Consider the following 23,167-nt stretch of genomic DNA (forward strand, 5'->3'; position numbering starts at 1 on the left):
GTTGACTTCCATAAAAGTTAGATTGTTGAAGAATCCTGTTGATTTAAGACAAATGCTAAGAACTAATGCAGCCAGTGATAATCACTGAGAATTACCTAAAGCTACCATAGTCACACATTATGCGACACTGTCACCAGCCAAGTACCCGCAAACTGTTCCCCCAGAAGCCTCCATCCACCTGGATCTGACCCTGTCGTTCCCAGCAGTTGAACCCTTACAGATGTGGCTCTTCATATGCCTCATTAACATGACATAAAAGTCATCTATCAGAACCAGAACGCTCCTTTAAGATATGACAATGGATTATATCATATTTCATCTCCAGGTACAAGGCCACAGCATCAAAGAGTTGTAGTAATGGGATTTTCACACATGAATAAGACTAACAGGAGGCTTTGGGAGAAGATAAGGAGATTAGAAGACAAAGACACCAATAATGTTAGTTTTGTGCTGTGCCAGGAAGCTTAGTAAGACAAGACCTTCAGAATATAAAACCTTGTCATTTCATTTTCTAGGATAAACAAAAGCTTATGATTGATGATGTACTGACACAAGCGATATCGAGATCCACAATAGAGCTGCATGCAAATTGCAATACAAATAGACATCCCATAATAGCGTATGTAATATGGAACAAAGGCAAAACTGCTCCATATTGAGGGCTATATCTCACATGAAAATGCCCCTAGAAGCACTGAATTATTTCCTCCCTCTTTTGTATGAACATGCTGTCTGCCATACAGATGAAATACACTACAGCAGGGATGGGGAACCTTTGGACCTCCAGATGTTGCAAAACAACAATTCCTATCAAGCCTGGACAGTCAAAGCAAGGCATCATGGGAATTGTAGTTTTGCAACAGCTGGAGGGCCAGTGGTTCCCTATCCCTGTCCTACACAATATTAACTATGCTTGGCAGGAGTTACAAACTTACTAACACAAGTACCACCCAATGATATAAAGATTTAAAAAATGGAAACATCTACATACTAGTGGCAATAGTGCATGCTAGCATACATCTCTAGTAATAACTAGTGTTCACATCTATCTCCAAGCATCTGAGGATCGATCCTAAGATCAAACTGTGAATCACAAGGGATATGCCATATGTGCTGCTGACTTTCGCTCAATGTCATCTTCCAGTTGATACCTTATATGTTGCTAGGGATGGAATTGTCTATTACAGAAGAAGAGTTGTCCATAGGAACCTATTTAAATATCTTTCTTTTACTGACAGGGATCTGATCATTTCAGTTCCCCGTCACAGAACAAGGTGACACCTACAACCAAATCCAGTTGATGGCGCTTTACGCAGAAGAGGGCAGCGGCGTTAAACCATTACAGGGACCACTCCATTAGTTGTTAAATTTACGGTAAGCTGTAAGGAGATTAATTGTCTTCCCATGAAACTGAAGCGCTTGCATATGTCACTGGGGACACTGACTGATGCGAGCCACTACAATCTACAGTATATACATTGCTGTCAAACATGTCGGCATTAGAAATTCGAAATGTTTACCTTGTTGGTGGAGTTATCTATACACAAATTGGAAATTCGTTCCGACAAGATCTGGGGGGAAAAAAAAGAAAAATAGTTTTAACATATTTTGCAATGGCACGAAGACGGCGCCATTACACAGAACCTTTTATCAGACATGGAAATGAATGGTCGTTAAATAAAAGAATACATCATAATTAGCACAAATGTCATAAGACTAATCGTCTCATTAAAAGGATCTAGCCATCACAATTAAGGACAACAGGACAGTACTGTAAAACCAGGTTTCCTAAATTATGGGGAGCATCCGTGTGTCAGGTTCATTGTAATAGAAAAAAACTTAAATATAATAAACCTATATATAAATTATACTTGTCTGTCCTTTTAAATCGCCATCAACCATAGTATGTCCCAGTATGCTAATTCCCCTGTCATCTTTTCACCTTCTCCATAAAATTTAGAGCATTTTTTGTAGGTCAACTGGCGCCTTTTGCGACAATTTTTGTCAATTGATGGCAGATGTCAAACAGTTGACATGTCATGTTGCACTTTTTTAGCCATTGCCAGTGCTGTAGAATGAAAAGTCATTTCAGTCATATTCCAGATCTGTATCTAATCAGGGCGGCTGAGAAAAGGCCACAGATCACGGCAGGGATCAATCATCAGTTTTGTCCTAATTGTCATTATATATTATGGCGCTATCATACAAAATGGCAGCCTTGACAGACCAACCGCTTCGAAAAAGGCAGCCTGAAATCCTTAAAGGGGTACTTCAGGGAAAAAATGTTTGTAAATCAACTGGTGTCAGAAATATTCACAGATGTATACATTTTTTCTATTTAAAAATCTCAAGTCCTCCGGTACTTATCAGCTGCTGTATACCTTACAGGAAGTGGTATAGTATTTCCAGTCTGACACAGTGCTCCCTGCTGCCACCTTTGTCGATGAAAGGAACTGTCCAGTAGTAAATCCCCATAGAAAACCTCTCCTGCTCTGGACAGTTACGTTTTGGTCATGGACAGAGGTGGCAGCCGAAAGCCCTGTGTCAGACTGGAAAGAATGCAACACTTCCTGCAGGACATACAGCAGCTCATAAGTATTGGAAGACTTGAGATATTTAAATAAAAAGTGATTTACAGATCTGTATGACTTTCTGACACCAGTTGATCTGAAAACTTTTTTTTTTTTTTATATATATATATGGCCAGTTTTAGGTCAAGATTACTTAATATAGATCGGCTGCATAGTTTACCTATTACCTACAGTATATGCTTCCTGAACTGCAAAACTGCAACAATAACTAGCAGAATCCTACGTTAACAGGAAAGCAGAAAGTGCTGCTTATTTAGGACCACATACCAGAACACCAGGTGGTAGGTATCTTTTTTTTTCTGCTAAGTTTTATCCTACCACAAGTCCATAAATCCAAACTATGTGGCATCAGACAACCTACTACAACAAGTGCCCAGGTGGTGGGACCTCTATGTTAAGCACCCAGTGCTATATTAAGGGTTTCCCTGGCTGCTTTGCTTTGGGGTGCTTAAAGGAGTAGTCTGAGTTGTATTATTCTAAAAAGCTGCACAGTCCGATGCATAACATCTACAATTACCATCCTTAATGCTGCTGCCAGTCCAGTTTCACAGTGCTTCTAGCCAATGGCTGAGGCAGGAGGAAGGCAAGCATTTTTGCTAAGTGCCAGGCTGCACACATCTTAAAATAAAAATTATAGAGGAGTGAAACTACAGTAAGTTTGGGTTCGCACTTGACTCCAGGTGGCTGGAGAAGATGGATACTGCATCTTCTCCAGCCACCGGCAGACAAATGTTGACTGCTCAGAGTTTCGCAAACCCAAATTTACTTTAGTTTCACTCATCTCTAATAATATAAAACTTGGAATTCCCCTTTAACATAAAGAGTCACCCAACTATATCAATCTGTATCATGATTACAGATCATATACACCGTATCTACTGTATAAAAAGGCTTTACATACAAGATCCCGTACTTTGGATTTTTAGAATTCAAGCGCGGCCTACAAGGTGATATTATGGAAGCAGACAGCTGTGGAGTGTGCCCAGATTTACTTGGCTTAAGAATTGCAGCTAATTAAAAAAGACAGTAATTGGCATAACGCAGGTGTGGTAACGTCCTAGGATTACCGGCTTACCACACCTTTCCCATGTGAATGCCCACTGACAAACTGGAGTAGTTAAAAAAACACTTTACAAGAATTTTAGTAATCCAATTGAAGGGGACCTGTCAGCAGATCATCAAACTCAATAATATTACTCGGTATACGAAGTGAATGTGACAGCAAAACATAAAAGATTACTCATGCTCGATCCCAGCAGGTCTCTGCAGATATACCGGCTGTCTACTGTTCTGATCCACCCTGGTAATGTATAGTACCCTACCCGGTTCCACTCATCTTCAAAGCAAAATGCCCTGCAACTCCATTCAACGTCTATGGGGCTAACCGAAAATGGCCAAGTATAGTCCTTGCCTGTTTCTGTCTTCCCCATAGAAAGAAATGGAACAACACAAATGTATGTGTGACCACCAGTCCCTTCAATTTAGTGGCTGTGGGGGTTACAGTGATGGTTTGACAATGATCTTGCTGTTATTCCTCATCATGTGACCTAAGATGATCCTCAAAGAAGCCAATATATATTTGATTGCGGAATACTTGCCTCTCTGGTCCTTATAAAAAGGGTGCTCTTCTTTAAGAGGCGTTTTTTTGGACCAATGTCTACCTATTCTTATTATACTGCTCCAAAAACCTCTCTACATTGATTGTAGAGAGATCAAAATACAGTCAATGGCATTCAAGGGACATCTTAGGTTTCCATAAAGACAGGCAGCGTTTTAGTCATCATGATGTCAGATGCCATTTCTCAGTGGGGAAATCCATCACATTTGGTAAAATGAGAATATTAGCACACGGACATGTGAATCTCAGGCTGTCTTATTAGCATCCAGTCATGCAAAGCCTTATAAGATTCACGCTTCTGTGAACTTTGCCTCCCAGCACCTTCTGCTCTACAGCGGAAACTTTGGGAACCGCAGTTGAAATCTGTGCCCTTGTCTCAACGTGTTGTCTGGGCAAAAGCTGCTCTCATGGCTTCCCTTTCTATTAACAAAGGGGCAAAATAAAGAGATCTGTGCAGTAAATCTGTTCTCATACACAGCAACATTACTGTTTTAGTATACTATCTATCAAATCTCAATAAACTAGTGGGGTCTGTGCCTGCTGAGGGGCTAAAGCCAGGATTTTCTGTTACAGTTTTACAGGTCAAACCTTTGCCATATATCATCAGAAACATACTGTATAAAAAAGTACAATATAGAAGTCATGTATATGGCGGCCCTATTTTGACTAACTGAGCCACAAAGTGCCCAGCTGCATAAGAAAGCTGTTTAGAGGGGACCCATATGTTCCATCATCATCATCATCCTTTTAACAGCAATTGGTGCTGTTAGTTTCAGTATGTGATAGGCTAAAAAGAGCCTCGACTGTCAAATGGGCGGCCACCACAGCTCATTTCTCAATAGAATCTTAGGATGAAACTTTTTTAAAGAGCAGTGGGAACCATCCCCTAGATAAATTGTGGCAGTCTGTTGGTTGTACGAGGTCACCCTGCACTCAAAGTGGTGTGAACCAGAGGCTGTTCACACCACGGGAATCTGTCACTAGGTTTACACTACAGCATAAACTAGTGACAGAAATGCGGAACAGATCAGTGTTACGCTTGTACTATTCTGTTGAGCCTTTCTCCTAATATGCAAGAGAATACGCAGCCCGCCTCCCAGCTGCTGATTGACAGTTGGCTCCCTATACACAGCATGGATATATAACTGCCAATCAGCAGCTGGTGGGCGGAGTTTTCTGCTTCTCATGAATATCCAGGACTACTGGGCTCACACACATAATGGAGAGGACTACTTATTGTCCATGTTATTCAGGAGGATATTTCTGGATCAGCTGCACAGAACAATGTAAGTGATACATCATTCTGTTCAGCTTTTCTGTCACTAGTTTATGTGAACCTTATATATGAAAGCAGAAACCTACTGACAGAAGTTTTTAAAGAGGTATTTCTAATGCACAAAGTTTTTCCCTACCCACAGGATAGGAAATAACAAGCTGATCAGTTGGGACCCATACCGATTACTGGAATGGAGAAAAACTCATTCACAGCCAGCTCTTCATACATTATCTATGGCGTTTTCCTCATTGGTGGAGATCGCAACAGTCACACCCACTAACCACAAGTTTGTTATCCCTTAGCTGGTGGATAGTAAAAATCTCGAAACTTGGAACACCCTTTTAAACCGAGCCAGCAGTGCCCAGTGACAATGCTTGCACCACTTATCGGTTTGAGGCTCCTTCACACCCGCCGATTAAAGTTCATGAAAACAATTTTGATAACTGGTCCATGATCAGCTGGAGAATGAGAATTTTCTTGTTTTTGGACTTATCAGATCTTATGTGCAGATTTAAAAATCATTGACAGTAGGCCGCACATCTCAAATTGTAAACGGGGGGGATGCACGGCCAACAATGATTAAAATAAAGGGCTGCAGACCTATCTGCACCATCATCCAGCCATGTAAAGGTCAAGGACCATTCAATGTGATCACTGCATACATATTCATACCCCTCTAACAATATAAACATATGTGCAGCCAGCTTCCCCTAGTAGTCCCTACCAGTACATTTTGGTAATAGGGCACATCTTTGGGATTAGCAGACCATCTATTTAATTTAATTTATTTATTTATTATTATAATCAAAATGAATTGAAAGGACTATATATATATATATATATATATATATATATATATATATATATATATATATAGCCGTACAGTACAATAACATACAAAGCAACCAGGATTATTCTTTTTGTTAAACCCTGCATTGAGGAAGCTTTGTTGCAGCCTGCAGATATAAATGACAATATCCTGATAAGATATCCTAACCTAGATGAATCTGGGGGGGGGAAAATGTCTACCATCCAATTATTTTCAGCCATTTGAGGCCTTGACAACTACACAGCATCTATTGATACTTGCCTTAAGCCTAGGTTTCCATAGAAACTGTATGCGCTCTTAAACATTTAATAATGCTCTGCCACATGTACCATTCCCGTCCATCCAGGAATACTTAGCATTCAGATGTTCTAGTCAGTAATGGAACATACAGGCTTTTATTTAGCGTTCAATTTCTCTCCCTTGGGCTCTTATTGTATTGCTCCCTTCCAGAGAGGTGACTGCATTGAAATATCATGCACTTGCTTTACCTAGACGGTGCCTTGCATATAATTTGTCCAGCAGGCTCTTGTTTTATTAAAACCCATAAATTAGCAAAATGCTCACAGGGTTTTGTTTTTTTTTTAATTTTTCCTTTACAGCACTTAGCAAATGAAACCATTTTTTTTTTTATGTGCTGCACCGAAGTATAAGAAATTTATTTTTTATATAATGATCGGGAACGAATAGAGGCATGCAATATATTCATTTAATAAGCAGTTGTGGTAAAATTCGGTCACATAGAAAATAATACACAGCACGCAAGGAGCGGTCACATATGCTGCTCCACTCCCGAGGACTCATGTTACCTGCCTGACAGTGTGGGGGGAAGGGGTTATGGATGTGACTGCTTTATGGAAATGAGGATTCACAGAGCTCAGGTACTTTATATGTTAACTAGAGATGAGCGCAACTGGAGCATGCTCTAGTCTGATCATTCGGCATTTGAATATCGGTGGCTGAAGAAGTTGGACATAGCCCTAGGATATCAGGGAAAACATGTCTACATTCAACTTCTTCAGCGACAAATGTTCAAATGCTGAATGATCAGACACAAGCATACTCTAGTTGCACTCATCTTGAATATTAACGCTTTACTTGACAATTCAATAATGGTAAACAAAAATCCACTTAATACTGTACATGTAGTAGTGTATGGCCTAAAAGAGAAAAGAAACTTAGCCTTTGGGGGACAGAACAGAAACTTTTGTTTTAGGCCTTGAAGACACAGGTGTAGTGAAGCATGCAGAAAATGTGTCTGTAAATACAGACACAAAATACTGGTTGTATTGTCTGTATTTAGTCCCATTTTATATAGGTAGTGTGTCTATATTTTGTCTTAAAGCGTAACTGTCACGTTTTTTTTTATTGCAGAAATCAGTAGTATAAGCGATTTTAAGAAACTCTGTAATAGGTTTCATCAGCCAAAAAAGCCTCCTTCTGTACTCAAGAAGCAATCTCCCAGCCTCCCCCCCGACTTATCTGTACATTATCAGGCAAACACGTCTTAATTACAGAGAAGCCAGTGAAGGCGGGCTCTGCTCTCTCCATTGTATCCTTATGGAGGGGGGAGGGGCTGAGGGAGATGAGGGAGCAGGAAGAGGTGACATGAAGGTCAGCTGTTTGTAGACTGTCTGGGCACCTAAAACGCTAAATTCAGGTGTCAGAAAGGTCAGTGCTTATCTATGAACTTACTGAGAGAAGATTGCAGGGTGTTGTGCTGTGCAGAAATCCTCCGTGCTCAGTCACTCCTAACAGCCCCTCCCCTCTCCATAGCCACATAATGGAGACAGAAATCCTGCTTCATTTGATGTGAGGGGGGAGGCTGGGAGATTGCTTTTTCAGTCCAGAAGGAAACTCTTTTAGTACATAAAACCTATTACAGAGTTTCTTAAAATCGCTTGTACTGTAGATATTTATTGTTTTCAGAAAAATGGCCCTAAAATGACAGTTACGCTTTAAGTACTCTGGTGAAAAAGTTTTTTTTTTCTTTGAAGTCAACTAATGTCATAAATTTATGTAGATCTGTAGAAAATCTCAAGTCTTCCTGTACTTATCAGCTGCTGTTTGTACTGCAGGAAGTGGTGTTTTCTTTCCAGTCTGACACACTGCTCTCTGCTGGCACCCCTGTTTGTGACAGAAAATGTTCAGAGGAGGAGAGGTTTTCTATGGGGAATTGCTAGTTCGAGGTATGTGGAGTGACCTGTGCAAACATGATCTGATCCAAAGGGTAAAAAAAAAAAAAATTATTATATATATATATATTTTTTTTATTGTGAATTCATGGAAGAATAAGACATTCCCCTGAAAATAAGACATAGCGCATCTTTGGAAGCAAAAATTAATGTAAGAAACAAATTATTGTGCGTATGTCCTGACATTTGGATGTGATATCATAGTGGATACTTTTATGTTATTTGAACCATTTAAGAAATCAATTTCAATTAAAAGTGTTATCCGGGAAATTTTATATTATAATATATATATTATATATATTACACAAAATGATTATCAGCTGTTAAGGCCAATAATAGTCTTATGTAATAGAAGACAACAATCGAACATGAACGATGTCGGCTGAAAGTTGCAGTTGTTTGTATTTCAACATGTTTTGAACCGCTGCTCTCTGCTATGGACTGCCCGGACGATCTAGCGATCACCCAGGCAGCCCCCCGCAGCCCCCTCGGCACTTATCCGTTCGCTGTCGACGCATATAATAGTGATCAGTCGAGTTTATCAAGACTATGACCAGGAGGAGCTAAACAGTGGGCATAGCACTGTATGACGGTAGTAAAATTCTTGCGGTAGTTGCGCTAGTAAAATTGCAGTAGTAAAATTCTTTGTCTGCCTTTGTATTAAATCAAAGGCATAAAGAGGTACAGTACTGGCAGTACCATGACTACTGACTCCATACTTCTGTAATACAGGGATGTAATCGAAGGAACCTGTCATCACTTTCATGCTGCCTGAACCACAAATCATCTGGGCAGTCTCCAGCCCACCAACCCTAATTGATAGATCTCTGCTTGTTTGGCTAGAGGGTCAGACAAAAGTCACCAGAGACACCCCCAATTGAAATGACTGGGGTTGTGGATCCACTGTACCACCGCTAGCGATGGCGATGGCGTAAGCTGCACCGGGCAGTTGAGTCTAAAGGACAAGGCGGGATAGGCTTGCTGCGGCAGGTGACTCCCAGGTCGCCACCCCTGGCTAGGCTTGCTAACCGTGGCAGGTAGCTGAAGACAGGTGGCCAGGCCGAAACACAGCAGGACGCACTGCTGGGACCACAGGCAGCAGAAGGCAGCAGAACACATGGTGAGAACCACAGACAGCAGGAACACGGCAGAACTTGCGGCTGGAACCGCAGATGGCAGGAACAACAGAGAGCTGGGACAACACGCTAAGGGAAGCATGCAGAGGCTCCAACAAAGCAAGGGCAGGACAGTAAGTGCTGCGGCTGTTACACCGATGGCCCGTGGTTCAGGTAGCATGAATGTGGCGGTATTAACAATTAAATAAACCAACCAATCTTTAAAGGGGTTATCCAGTGCTACAAAAACTTGCTCACTTTCTTCCAGGGACAGCACCATTCTTGTCTCCAGGTTGGGAAGGGTTTTGCAATTCAGTTCCATTGAAGTAAATGCTTTTTTTTTTTTTATTTGTATAGCGCACACAGATTCCGCAGCACTTCACCTATCTGTATGTTTTTGGGTGTGGGAGGAAACTGGAGTACCCAGAGAAAACCCACGCAAACACAGAGAGAACATACAAACTTTTTGCATGCTTTAAATGGAGCTTAAGTGCAAACCACACCTAAATTGGAGAAAGTGGCCATGTTTTTGTAGCACTAGATAACCCTTTTATTTATCGCTGTCAGGTCAGCACACGTGATACAGTCTATGCATCCTGTTCTGGGCAACGTAAACGTTAACTTTATAGCATGGTGAAGACTTAAGAAAAAAAGACGTGCTGAACTTCCAAGAAACTTTTTGTGTGTAACTCTGACCAGAAAGCTAAAAATGCCTTTACAGCATACTCCTAGAAGTGCTGGCAGCACATAAACAATAAGTAACAGGAATCAGGGACCAGTAGCTGACCTCTCTAGGATGGAGAATTATGTGTGAGCCATCATTCTGCTTATTAGATAGGAAAGCGGAAGGGAAACACAAAGGGAAGGAGACAAGGAGGAAAAGCAACAGGAGGCCAATTAATTAGCTGAAGGTCACACAAAAGGGGAGTCGTGCAGGTGGGATGAGAAGCCAAATAGTCTCAGGTTACTCCATTCCCGTCCAACAAAGACTCTGCAAAGAGAAAAAAAAAGTCCCACTTGCTAGACCAGCTGGCAGCCTATAAATCACAACAAGAGGGGGACATAAAAGAATGGGCAGGCTTTGTACCTTGAGAAAATAAAATGTTTCCTATAACAAGCTGGACCATCACTGTGAAGTTACCTGTACATGACTTGTTTTCAGGCAATGGGTTCCTCTACATCAGCAATACAAGTCTGTTAAAGGGAAACAGCATTGACGCTATGAAGTTGGCGAATATAAGAAAACTAACTGGACAGGAAAAGGCCTGATGGTGTTCTCGCCATGGGTCCATATTGCACCTTAATTAACAAATAGATACAAAGAAAGTAGCACCTAAAAATTAGGCATGCGATTAGCACTAGCATTAGCGGTTGAAATAATTACTATTATATATATGGTTAGACAATACTTTGCCGGCCTGAAATTACCTATTGTGACTTGTTTGATTCATCTACAAAAGTTTAATGAGAAGCCTATTGACTCTGATGATTACACAGAACACCTTTCACACTGCCAGAACACATCTCAGCCAGCTGCTTCAACAACTCCTGGCACGGTCCTTTATATTGACGGATCACAATAATCAGTCCAAGTGTAGTGAAAGCCGTCAAAGCCAGGATTACAGATCTAGGAACACCTAGATGGAACAGATGTTTTCTTTCCCAATGAGTACTGGTTTAATTCAACAATCCAACATATGCTCAGGTTATACATTTAAAGAAGACTTGCCACCACCAGCGATCTGTCTGTTTTAGCCGATACATGCAATGCCCATGTAATGTCATTTCTGGTTCACATACTTTTATAGCTATGTGTACTGTGCCTTGGTTCTGCTTATGACTGAATGACCAACTGGGTGTTACCTATTAAGGGTGTGTCCCTTAACTGTTTGAAACTATCCAACCAGAGCTGACATTGCTGGGTTATGTCTAGACACGCCTCCGACTGGTAACAGTAAATCAAAACATTTCTAGTAAGGCCCCGGGAGTTCAGACAGAGGGTAACGGGAAGGGCCCATGACTAGACGAGGGGTAGAAGTAGGAAGGTGGAGTCACGGGGGAGGGGGGAAGACGCTAGTATAAAAGGGGTAGATCACATGGTGGGTTTAAAATCTGCCTGGTGGTGAGTAAGAGAAGTTGTCCCACCTGCCCTATATATTTTGATGGTTTGGGGTTATTGCCTTGTCACGGCGGCAGTTTTAGGAATAGAGGGGAGGAGGGGTCCTTTAAAGGCAATTGATGAAGGAGTTATACTTGGAGTAGTTTGGGGGTGACTGACTCCCTTACCTAATTTACGGTGTCTTGAAGTTTAAAAGAAAATTCCTGTTGGCCAGGGTCCCCCGGAAGAGTGACGGAGGTCTGGAAGAGGGGTGTCCTCAGGCCAGGTGTGTTACGGCTGTGGGCAAGGTCCAGACAGAGTTTGTGAGTAATGGGGAGTTGGTGGATGTGTGCCTTCAGGGGATTCCCCTCTCTTTGCTTTATGTAGCAGGGGAGAAGTTACAGTTGTGCACTAAAAATTTTTGTACGTTATAAAGTAATAATGTTTTTTATTACAAATTCTATTTTTGGAATACATGTTAAATATTACTGTTTACTGTTTTTATACCACTTAACCTATGTTTTGTGTGTTTTTCTGGTAGTGGTAGATAGGGATACATGGAGATCAACTCTCCCTCAGTCAAAAAAGAAACAGAGGAATGGCGCATCACAGCACTAACAGGAAAGATGCTTGAGGAGCGTTATTTCATGGAGCATACAAGAAGACCGGAGTGGTAACAGGTTCTCTTTAACAACTAGATCCCCAGACCAGTATACCTTAACTTGTCACTCTGTTGCAAAACTAGAACACAGGTGTCAAACTCATGTCGCTCCAGCTGTTGAAAAACTACAAATCTAAACATGCCTGGACAGCCAAAGCTTTAGCATGATGGGAATTGTAGGTTTGCAACAGCTGGAGAGCCACATGTTTGATGCCCTTGCCCTAGACCAGGGGTAGCTTTGGCTGTCCAGCTTTAACTTTGCCTGTCCAGGCATGATGGGAGCTGTAGTTTTGCAACAACTGGACTACCAACTTCCCTACCCCTGCCCTAGACTATAAACAAGCAAGCTCATCATTTATCAGGAGGTTCCACAGCTACATCCTTGTCTCCATCCATTGTACAATTTAAATGTGGCTTGCATACATCAACATGACTGTTGATTTTCTTGCTAGGTATGGTGGACACTAATAAAATTGGAGAGAAAAAAAAAAAAAAAGATGAAATTTGTACTCTGGAAATGCATTTTGCTGACACTAGGTAGAATAAGATGTAATATGGAAGTGTGCTCTAACCATGGAAACCAAGAAGCAGCAGATCATCTCCATAGATCAGTGTCTCTTCATATTATCATATCACTAAAGTTGCACCGAAGTCTTACAAAAAGACCGAGCCTGGGCTCATTTCTTTTTCATGAAGTAAGCAATATAGTCATGCTAACCTCTCTATTCATGATGCAAGAAGCATCAACCAGATAAAAGTGGGTAATATTCCGGCCTATTCTTTTCTGTCCATCATTGTGGGGCACAGGCAGTTATCTATGTGATGACTATCTGCAGACAGCTAATTGACGGATAGCATCAAAATCACACAGCGCAAAAAAATCAATACGAGGAACGTGTCCATCCACAGCCTAGAGATTGGATGTAATCGAAGGTTCCACATTGGAGAAGCCTCTGATCCGGCAGAAATTCACACAAACAATTTTTTTCTTGTAATAAAAATGAAATGTTACACTAAGAAGAATTAATGTCTCCAAATATACATTGTAGCAGAGCTTTCATTGGAAGCAGGTGGATGAAAACCAATATTTTCTGGTTGACCGGCGGTCCTCCCCCTCCCCACCCATACACCCAGCCTGACTTTGATCATCACCACAAAATCCCGTTACATGTCACGGCATGAGCACAATAAGGAATGCAGCGCGGTGTCCTTAGCATGCTTACTACACATGTCACATATTAGAGGTCACCTTGGTGCTGGAGTCATAAAATTGACAAGCACAGGATTGTTTGGAATACATCTACAGGTTTAAGACCAAGTCCAAACATGATGGATTTTCGATGTTGTAAATCCATTGCAAATCCGCATCCAGATCTGCTAAAACATGCAGACTTTACTGTGGAGTCACTGTAGATTTCACCTCTGCAATACTGAACAAAGTGAAAACTGTACTGACAGTCCACAACAGAAACTGACATCTACTTTAATCCAATGTGGATATTACCAGCACAAATCCACAGGTAACATCTGTAGCAAATCCTCAACATATGACTTTGCCCCAAGGGCTTATTTCCCACGTCCGTAGTGGAGTGGGGAAAGATTGTGAATATTCACGCTACTGTAATGACACAGCTGTGCAGCTGCTTCAGTACAGTGCTGCAAAGATTCAAACTCTTTCCCCTCTCCGGGCATCATATTGATACATGATGCCGGGCTAGGAATGACCCCACTACAGGGCTTTCCTGTTCGTAACGTCCATAGAGCACAGGGCGTGGGAATAAGCCCTAGGGTTATATTCAGTTAGATAGCAAAATCTGCATCTTACAAAACCACCCAATGTGGGCCTACCCTTAGATGAACTTTGTGTGTTATGTGTACAGATGAGCTCAACTGGAGTATGCTGGAGTTTGATTGTTTGCAATTTGAATACCGGTGGCTGAGGAAGTTGGATACAGCCCTAGGGAGTCCTTAGATACTGCCTTTAACTATATTCATGTTTTCCAGGCTATTCTGCATCCAACTTCCTCAGCCACGGGTATTCAAATACAGAGCATTGTCTACATCTTTACATCAAGTTTTAACATTTACATTATTCTTCTGACAATCTGTAGCTGCAACACAACTTTAGGCCATGTTCCCACAGCGTGAGACACAGTCCATTCCATGACCCAGCAGGGTCCCAGAACAGCCCGATATCAGAGAAGATCAACCCGGCCAGTACTGCAGTACCGTCCAGATGATCTTCATTGCCGCTGAATTCGAATGTGGGCGCATCAGAGTGCGCTCGCATCCGAATTCCCCGCTGCACACAATGGGGTGTGCAGAATGTCAATTTTTGTGCGGCGCCGCTAGGGATCCTGGCCAGAGTGTATACTGTGCATATACACTCTGGCCCGGATTCCCTCAGCTGCAGCACAATGTAAGTTCCGTAGTAATCACAGCCGACTTTCAACAACCGACGCAATTACTACGGAACTTACGTTGTGTGAACATAGCTACATGTAGCTGTAAGCTACATACATGTGAACATGCCTTAACACAGGATCTACCTGTGCTGACAACGTGCAATCAAAATTACAAGCTGCATACCCTGCATGGCTAGGGTAAAATGGTTATTTTGGCCGTTATAGGGTTCATGCAGTATACCACGTTTTATCCTTTTTTTTTTTTTTTTTTTGCTGTATACGGCTCAATGGAATAGTCTGGAAAGATTCACTAATCCATACAGTGAATGAACGTAAAGCTTGTGAGCAGAGGATAAAATTACACTCTTTTGGCGTGTTGAGTAATGGGAATCTACGGACATGTTTACTGTATATTAAAACAGCGAAAAAAACCTTAGTAAGGACTCTTAAATGCAGCTAACAAGCTTCTCTGTGATTGTCCCTCATTTGCTTGGCCTTGACAAGGTACAATAAATCAAGCAGGCCTATTCAATGTATCACTGTCAGCCGCTCATCACCTATCTACATAGGACTACAATGAAGCGCTCAGTGGGCCACATGAAAGATTCAATCACCTGATGAAAAAGCATTAGCTCAATGGTCGGCCGTGTAAAACGGCCTTACATTTCAAAAAAGCTTTGACCTTTCATAATCACATGTCAAAAGTTTTGATCAGCGGGTAAAGCGGGGGTGCTTCTCCCCTTGTTCTAAGCGATCAATGAGAGTCTCAACCAACAAAAATTTTGACATATCAGAAACTCTTTGCTCTGACTGTCACACGTTAAGTTAGAGAACTATACTAATAAGGACTCTTTTGCAGATGTGGTCTCCCACACTGACAACCATCCAGCCTGACATAATAAATATGTATTTGCGGATCCACAGCAACCTCCACAGCACATAATTTCGGGTGACGAAGTGTCACTGACGCCTTATCTTCTAGCACATTTCGCACATTTGTTTCGCAGAAGAGTTAAATCCCACATATGTGAACAGTGTGCGTATTTAAGCATCTTACTCATCGCATAAGGGGAAAAAGCGACACGGGTGAAAACTGTTTAGTTTGTGACACAAATGATTATAAATGTGATAAATCAAATCATCCGTACGATTTCCATCATCGTCTCTGGGATACTTATTCAAAATGACGTGTACTCTATTGCCAGACGCGGTCCTAGGGGCAAAGGATCTGAGTAATAGGTTATTCTGCACAGCTGAACACACAGCCATGAAAGGGTTTTCACAAGAAATTTCAACGAGTATTTAATAAGTTGAGACAGGACTTAGCAGGATGACAGAGCACCACATACACACCAGATGACATGTACTTGAAGTGTCTGGTTCAAATGTCCAACAGTGAACAACAACATTCCATCTAACAATGGGTTAAAAAGCCAACATAGAACGCAAAGGACTGACAAGGACGCATCCTGAAGGAACATTTACATACATATGGGCTATTTACATAAGCATCATTTGCACTGTCATTTGACTTGACGTGATCATGTATCCCTCGTGTAACCCTTAGTGTGCCTGATAATGACAACAAGGAATAGAGAATCTGATGGCGTTTCATAAACATATCTGCAGCCTTCAGCCTTCAATTTATTTCTAATTTTCAACTCTTTTTAGCCTATAATCATGTACTATAAACATTTACTATTTGACGCATGCAAAAAAAAAAGGGGGGGGGGGGCTCGTTCACAGCCCACTACTCCTAGAAGGAAGTAATCTGCCTTAAGGAAACCAAGTACTGTGGTTTATAAAGCTGTTTCCAAGGATTTCTGGGTAAGGAGCATCATGATGGTTGCCAAAACAAAGAGCTCAGTGCTAGGCATCAATGCATACTGCAAATGTGAATCTACCAATTGTTTAGCCTTTATATTCTTTATACATACTGGGAAACTATCACTACAGCTGCTAAGATAGCTCTGTCTACAGGGTCGGGCTTAGTGGGAAGGATGACTCTTAAAGGGGTAATCTGGAGGGATAAAATTGTTTCAAATCAATTGGTTTTAGAAAGTTATACAGATTTGTATATTACTGATATAAAAAAAATCTTCCAGTACTTATCAGAATCTGTATGTGGTGCAGGAAGTGGTGTTTTCTTTCTAGTTTGACGCAGTGCTCTTTGTCTATTAGGACATGTCCAAAACAGTAGCAAATCCCCATAGAAAACCTCTCCTGTGACAGAGGTGGCAGCAAAGAGCACTGCGTCAGACTGGAAAGACAACACCACTTCCTGCAGGACATACAGCAGCTGGTAAGTACTGAAAGACTTGACTTCTGTGTAAATTCTGTGTAATTTTCTCAAACCAGTTGATTTAAAAACATATTTTCCTCCTGTATACCGCTTTAACAATTTTGTTGCATCCACAATGTACTTTCCCCTAAGTCTGAGGTATAGTAATGGTAAGTACCATACGCAATTATTAATTCCTAATTCTTATTAGAATTTATTATGCGGATCCAGTATGACCTTACACGCTGATTGCCTGCCACGGACACTCCATCACCTTCCAGACTGCTCTATTAGGAAGATTACACTGTCAGCACGATATAAATTCCGGGCAAATATTTATTACGTCGCTTGCCAATAATGAAGGCAAATGTGTTCCCAAACAAGTTAATTCAGCATAGTACACAGTGTAAGAGAAAAACCCTCCTCTATAGAGAATGAGATTAGGAAGTGGTTTTCAATTATAATAGTTTGGAAACCATAAAGAAGCTTAGATAATGAGCTTCAGTCTTCTTTGTGGTCAGAAAGGGAATCTCGGTCTCTTTCACTATATCTTGTATAAATAATTATTCTCCTCGGTCCGTAATACGCCAACGTCCAGAATACACCGCAGTTCATGAAGGTGGTGTGCTGCTCCCCAAAGCTATAGCTACTTAGTGGTCCGTTGCTGTAAAATAGCGGCATGCATCCGCTTTATGACCAGATTCCCCGCACTCTATCAAACAGACATGAGCAACGATGAAATAACTCAGCAGTTATGGTGCCAAAAAGAAGCTTTCAATTTTTTCCTTTAAATAGATCTATCATCAGGTTTTTGCTTCGCCCTATACAGGGTGCTACAGGCTAATAATATACGCAAAGTGCATCAAATACTGTACAGAACCTGCTGACAGGTAGCATTTAAAGTGAAAGAGCTTTCTGGAGCATGCATTCTCTATACTGCACTATGTGGAATTTCCTAATGCATGGCTCTCAGTGGAATTACTACCTTTTTGAGCAGTTGATGATGCCTGCAGAGGACCAGCAGGGAATTTTACATACCCGCTTACATCATTGCCGCTCTCTATTACCAGATTCTATATTATCCAGAATCCACACATGCAATTTAATTTCTGTAGAACAAGCAGGTTTCTTGTGTGGCAAGGGCGCGATCACGCTCTGCATGTATTCTGCACAAAATTCATGTGGATCAAAAATAGCCTTCCATTGTCTTCAATGGGAATCCACTCCATACAGTTTTTTTTGTATGAAGTAGAAATTAATGCAGAAAATGTCCAAAAATAAATCTATCGTCCCTTTTACCAATTATCATTAAAGCGACTCTATACCCACAATCTGCCCACCCCAAACCACTTGTACCTTAGGATAGCCGCTTTTACTCCAAGATCTGTCCTGGGGTCCGTTCGGCAGGTGATGTAGTTATTGTCCTAAAAAACAACTTTTAAACTTGCAGCCCTGTGCCAAACGGCCATGGCCATCCGTGCCCTAACCTTAAAAGCAGCTATCTGAAGGTACAAGCAGTTTGGCGGGGTTCAGATTGTGGGTACAGAGACACTTTAAGGAGCGTTCCTAGAGACACTCATTTAGCCAATAATCAGCCCCTGTAAAAGAGCCAGCGACTGGCCAACGAGCGAACAAATGTCACCTGACTTAATCTTTTGTTCATCCGATAAAATCAAGGTTGCTGGCCGCACATCTCTCTGTCTAAAAAAGGAGATTGTCACAAGCTTTTTGGTGACCCTTTTTTATACAGTTTAGGGAATGGGAAATATAAGTGAAGAACTTCCACTTCTCCTTTTTGATCTAGATGCAGTTCAATTATTTGGCTCAAAAAACTGCATCAGTAACTGTATTGGCAGTTTTCCAAAAAGACACCAGACATCGGTAAATTATAACTCTGTGATTTAAACTAATTGCTTCTATGGTGAAATCTACTGCATCTGATGGAGCCTGTACAGCAGCGCATGGGGTCATGTGGCTGCACACTAAAGAAATATATACCCTCAATGTGCGCCATGCAGAATCCGTGCCTATGACCATACAATAAGCCCATATGGCCGCATTAAATGGCACTAGTAATGACACATTTTACTATCAACCAACCACCAACTGCAGAGCTGTCCCATTCAGGTTAAAGGAATAAAACTGCAACATTGGACACCATACCTACAACTAGTATGGTGATTTTTATATACGGGCAAAAGGTAAGAATTGATAAGGTTGTAGAGGTCACATAAGTGTCACAACCACTAAATGATCAGCACAGGTGCAGGGAGCTGGACCTCCACTCAATCTAACATTATGACCTGTCATATGGATGGACCATCAATTTGTAAATGACCATATAACTCATTCAACAAGAAAAAACACTTTGCAAGTTCAGATTAAATAACTACGGTTAAAATCTTGTTCTCTTTAATAACAGTGTTAGGTTTCATTTTTCCTCTACCACAAGCTACAATTGGCAATCATCTCCCAGGGTTTTATTGTGTCATCCTATGGATAAGCACAGCCAGACGTTAGAATAGGTTTAATCAGCAATACCATCCACTTATTTCTAATTAGTCGGAAGTGGAATTCATTTACAGCTCAAAAACTGCAGACCCTCATTTTTCCAATAGATGTGAAAATGTGGTTAATTGTTGGCTAGATTCGCAAACTGTACGCAGTCTTCCGTAAGAGCAATCTGCTTCTTATTCAGTGAGTCACCTGGGAAATCTGAAAAGATGCAGGATGGAAAAGTTAAAAATACCATCCATACCCTACATCTTAATTTTTTATGATCATCCTGTCTCGCATCTTTACAGATTCACATTGTTCTAGAAAAGGCAAGTAAAAAGAAAAAAAATATATGTTAAGTTTAACATCTATCCATATACTTCAGATATATCGTACTTCAGTCGTGGTATACCGACAGTCATATCATAGGTGGCATGGCTGTATTTTCATGACTTTAAGGAAATATGGCATTGCCGCTCAACAATGGAATAATAGAACTCTACAGTCTTCCATTGCCAGGCACCAAACCTGCTAACACTTGGAAGTCCCATAAACGGCAAATGGAGCAGTGGCTGAGCTTAGATGACGCCATTCCATTCACTCAGGAGCATTTGACCTCCGTTCTCCTGATCAGAAAAAGTTGCGGTGTTGCATTTCAGCATGGCTGATCTGTCTGTCCTTAAGGGAAATAAACCAACACCAGAGGATTCTGGCGGCAACTTACCTTGGCTTGGCTGTTTATGGAGGGTGAACCATTTGGTTCACAGCCATCAAATGTGTATGGCCAACATCAATTGAATATGGTGATCATCAATTAGGGTTAGCCATCAGTTGTGTATGGCCAACCTTAAGAATAGATGAAGGAAGCAATCCCGTCATGCCTTGCTGCTGGGGTTGCTTTCTTTATCTGGACACTGACTGACTTCGAGCACAGCGGTTCGGATACAACGTGGAGTGCCGGTATATACAAAAAACCATATCCCTAAGAGTAGTTGGTTAGTATCTCCACACCCTGCCGATCATCCACCATTTTCCTTCTGAGCAGCATTTGCAGAAGTGATAAATATCTAGCCGTAAGGAGTTTCCTCTGCTGCAGAGATAACAAATGTAATTTTGCTGCCGATTTGTTCTTCAAACAGTGCTCTGACTTCCCGCTGTGATAGAGGCAGCGACAGCCGCTGATGAGATCTTACACTCTGAAATGCCAGCAAATTCAAGAGGCACTTCACATACATTTGTATAAAAAAAAATTGATTAAAAATGTAAGCACAGATAGGGAAAGACATCACAGAGAATGGGATAATCCGCAGAATGCAGTCTTTATTCACCAAGAATGCAATGTATTCACTACCTAGTGGACTGCAGTATGAACAAAGGCTCCCTCACTACAATGACGACGCAGTCAATATTGTAAACGTTTACTGGGCCTATTAGACAGATCGATAATTTTTTAGTAAAGGCTGCATGGACCTAGTTAGCGATGTTGGTGCAGCCCTTGCCCAAACCCTTGTCCACATTCCCAGTGTTCTCCATTACACGTAGCGATGCACGGTCAGCGGCCAATAAATCAACCAATGACGGTTTCATCAGCTGATCGTTGTCTCTATTACATGGAGCGATAATCGACCGAATCAATCCTATTATCAATCTGTGTAATAGGGCCTATAGTTTGTCTTTGTGCGCTCTAGTAGCAAACGTTCATTTGCCACATCAATGGAATGGGTGCAGCATAGTTTCCTCACTTCCCAATCGCAATAGTGCTATTTGTCCACTCCTAATACACTTTCATCAGAGCAGCACAGGAACAATTTACAAACGCAGTTTCAGAAATACCACCACCCTTCGCCCCAAAAGCCCATAAACTTGGCTTTTTGCAACTCTGATAAGTGGCCCCTTTTACCCACGGCAGCAACAAGGGATAAGTGTGCAGACAGCCCATGGCACACCTTATATACCCACCAAGCCTGCTCACCACACGACTTTCTTCATGAGCCACACACTGCCAACATCGAAAGTAGGAGGTGGTTTCTCTGTGTCTGTGTGTTCCTAGAGTGTATATACATATGTAACATACTTAGACATGTACATACTGGATTTTCAGAAATTATGTATGCAAGAATTCTGCCACATGTCCTTTAGGAAGAAATATGTCTGTTGTCATTTTCATCTCTCCTCCATTTACCATCTCCTCTGTACATTCAGATGGTCTTATGGGAACGCTAAGCTCTTACGCCTCACCTTTAAATTTAACCTTTAAATTCTTGCACACTGCATATTAGTTGACCTGTTGGGCTCTGGGTAGAACTCTATTACTTTTACCTTCTTATTGCTTTACCTCACATGGGACAGATTTTCATTAACCTCTTTTCTTGTCTAAATGTGTCTTCACTTGCAGATCACTTGGGCAAAATGAACATTTAATGAGTTTTGAGCCGCTGTCAGACAAGATGGTACAGCACCAATAAAGCCAGAAATGAAATACTGTAACTTCCTCTTCAGTAGACGATTTGTTTGCTCGATGAAATCTGTTTTCTCGCTGATGATGTCATTGTCTCCCTTTCTCTCACAAGGCCCGATGACTAATATACTGTAATGATTTGTTCATGTTCCCTGAAACCCAAACAAAAGAATGTGGAGCTCCGACAGTAATACTGCGGTATAATTCAGACTAGCAGCAATGAAATATGGTATTAAAGCTGGGATTGCTGGGCTTGAAATCTACACTGCCAACTTATCTGACATATTAAAAATGAAGAGCAATACTAGAGAACACATATACCATCTTCCAGTCCAGTACAGGAAACGGCAGTATATAAAAGATAATTCACAAAAGATACATATAGGAAGCAGCAGGGAGCTGTCGTATTAATACTGGTCATATAAAGAAGAAAGCTTGAGGAGATATGCTTTTTCCCCTAGATTCAATAGCATGAAGGGGATAAGCTGCTGACTGTCCCATGGGAACAAAGATCATATTGAAGTCCAGCTTCCTAGATCTTTGCTTTTCTCTAATCTTTGCTTTCTCGATTGACCAGTGTGGCCCAATTCATATTAGACTGATGACTGATTCCTATGGCTGTATGCAAATCTTACAGGACTCCTTAGAGCTGCATCCAACTTCTTCAGCCACCGATAACCAAATGCCAAGACTTCCAGGTTAGGATAACCTCAAGTATGCTCTAGTTGCACTCATATCTAATAATAATCTCTCTAAGGAAGCCTCCAAGCAATATACCTTACAGATCATGTCACACATGTCGACAGATCGGGAGAGGTGGAAATATAGCATCAGATCTATGAAGTGAAGCAACAATCTGTACGGATCACTCAGTGTCTGTACGGAGCTATTCTCTGCACAGCATACAGGCATATTAGTTATCTAAGTCAAGGGCACATAAAGAGGGCCAGAGACTGATTTCACTTTGGTCATTTCCAATTTACGGTCTCACAGTTAACAATTGAGACGGTTTTACTGTAATACTGATCCTTTACTTCAATGAAATTTAATTTAACCTTCACCTATGTGAAAGATGGTAAGTGCTTTTCGCCACAGTGCGGCTTATTTACGTCCTAATAGAAAGTGCCACTTTCTATTAGGACATAAA

The 23,167-nt window shown here is 41.3% G+C and overlaps 1 protein-coding gene across 1 annotated transcript in view; it reads right to left on the reverse strand.

The window, feature by feature from the left end:
• RAPGEF5 (Rap guanine nucleotide exchange factor 5) overlaps positions 1 to 23,167 on the reverse strand; it is a 226,007-nt gene that overhangs the window by 175,335 nt on the left and 27,505 nt on the right. Inside the window, exon 2 of the mRNA XM_069958818.1 lies at positions 1,521 to 1,571. Coding sequence (XP_069814919.1) covers positions 1,521 to 1,571 — 51 coding nt within the window. The remainder of the gene's footprint in view (positions 1 to 1,520; positions 1,572 to 23,167) is intronic.

Source organism: Dendropsophus ebraccatus, chromosome 2, assembly GCF_027789765.1.
Source record: "Dendropsophus ebraccatus isolate aDenEbr1 chromosome 2, aDenEbr1.pat, whole genome shotgun sequence".
Lineage (NCBI taxonomy): Eukaryota > Metazoa > Chordata > Amphibia > Anura > Hylidae > Dendropsophus > Dendropsophus ebraccatus.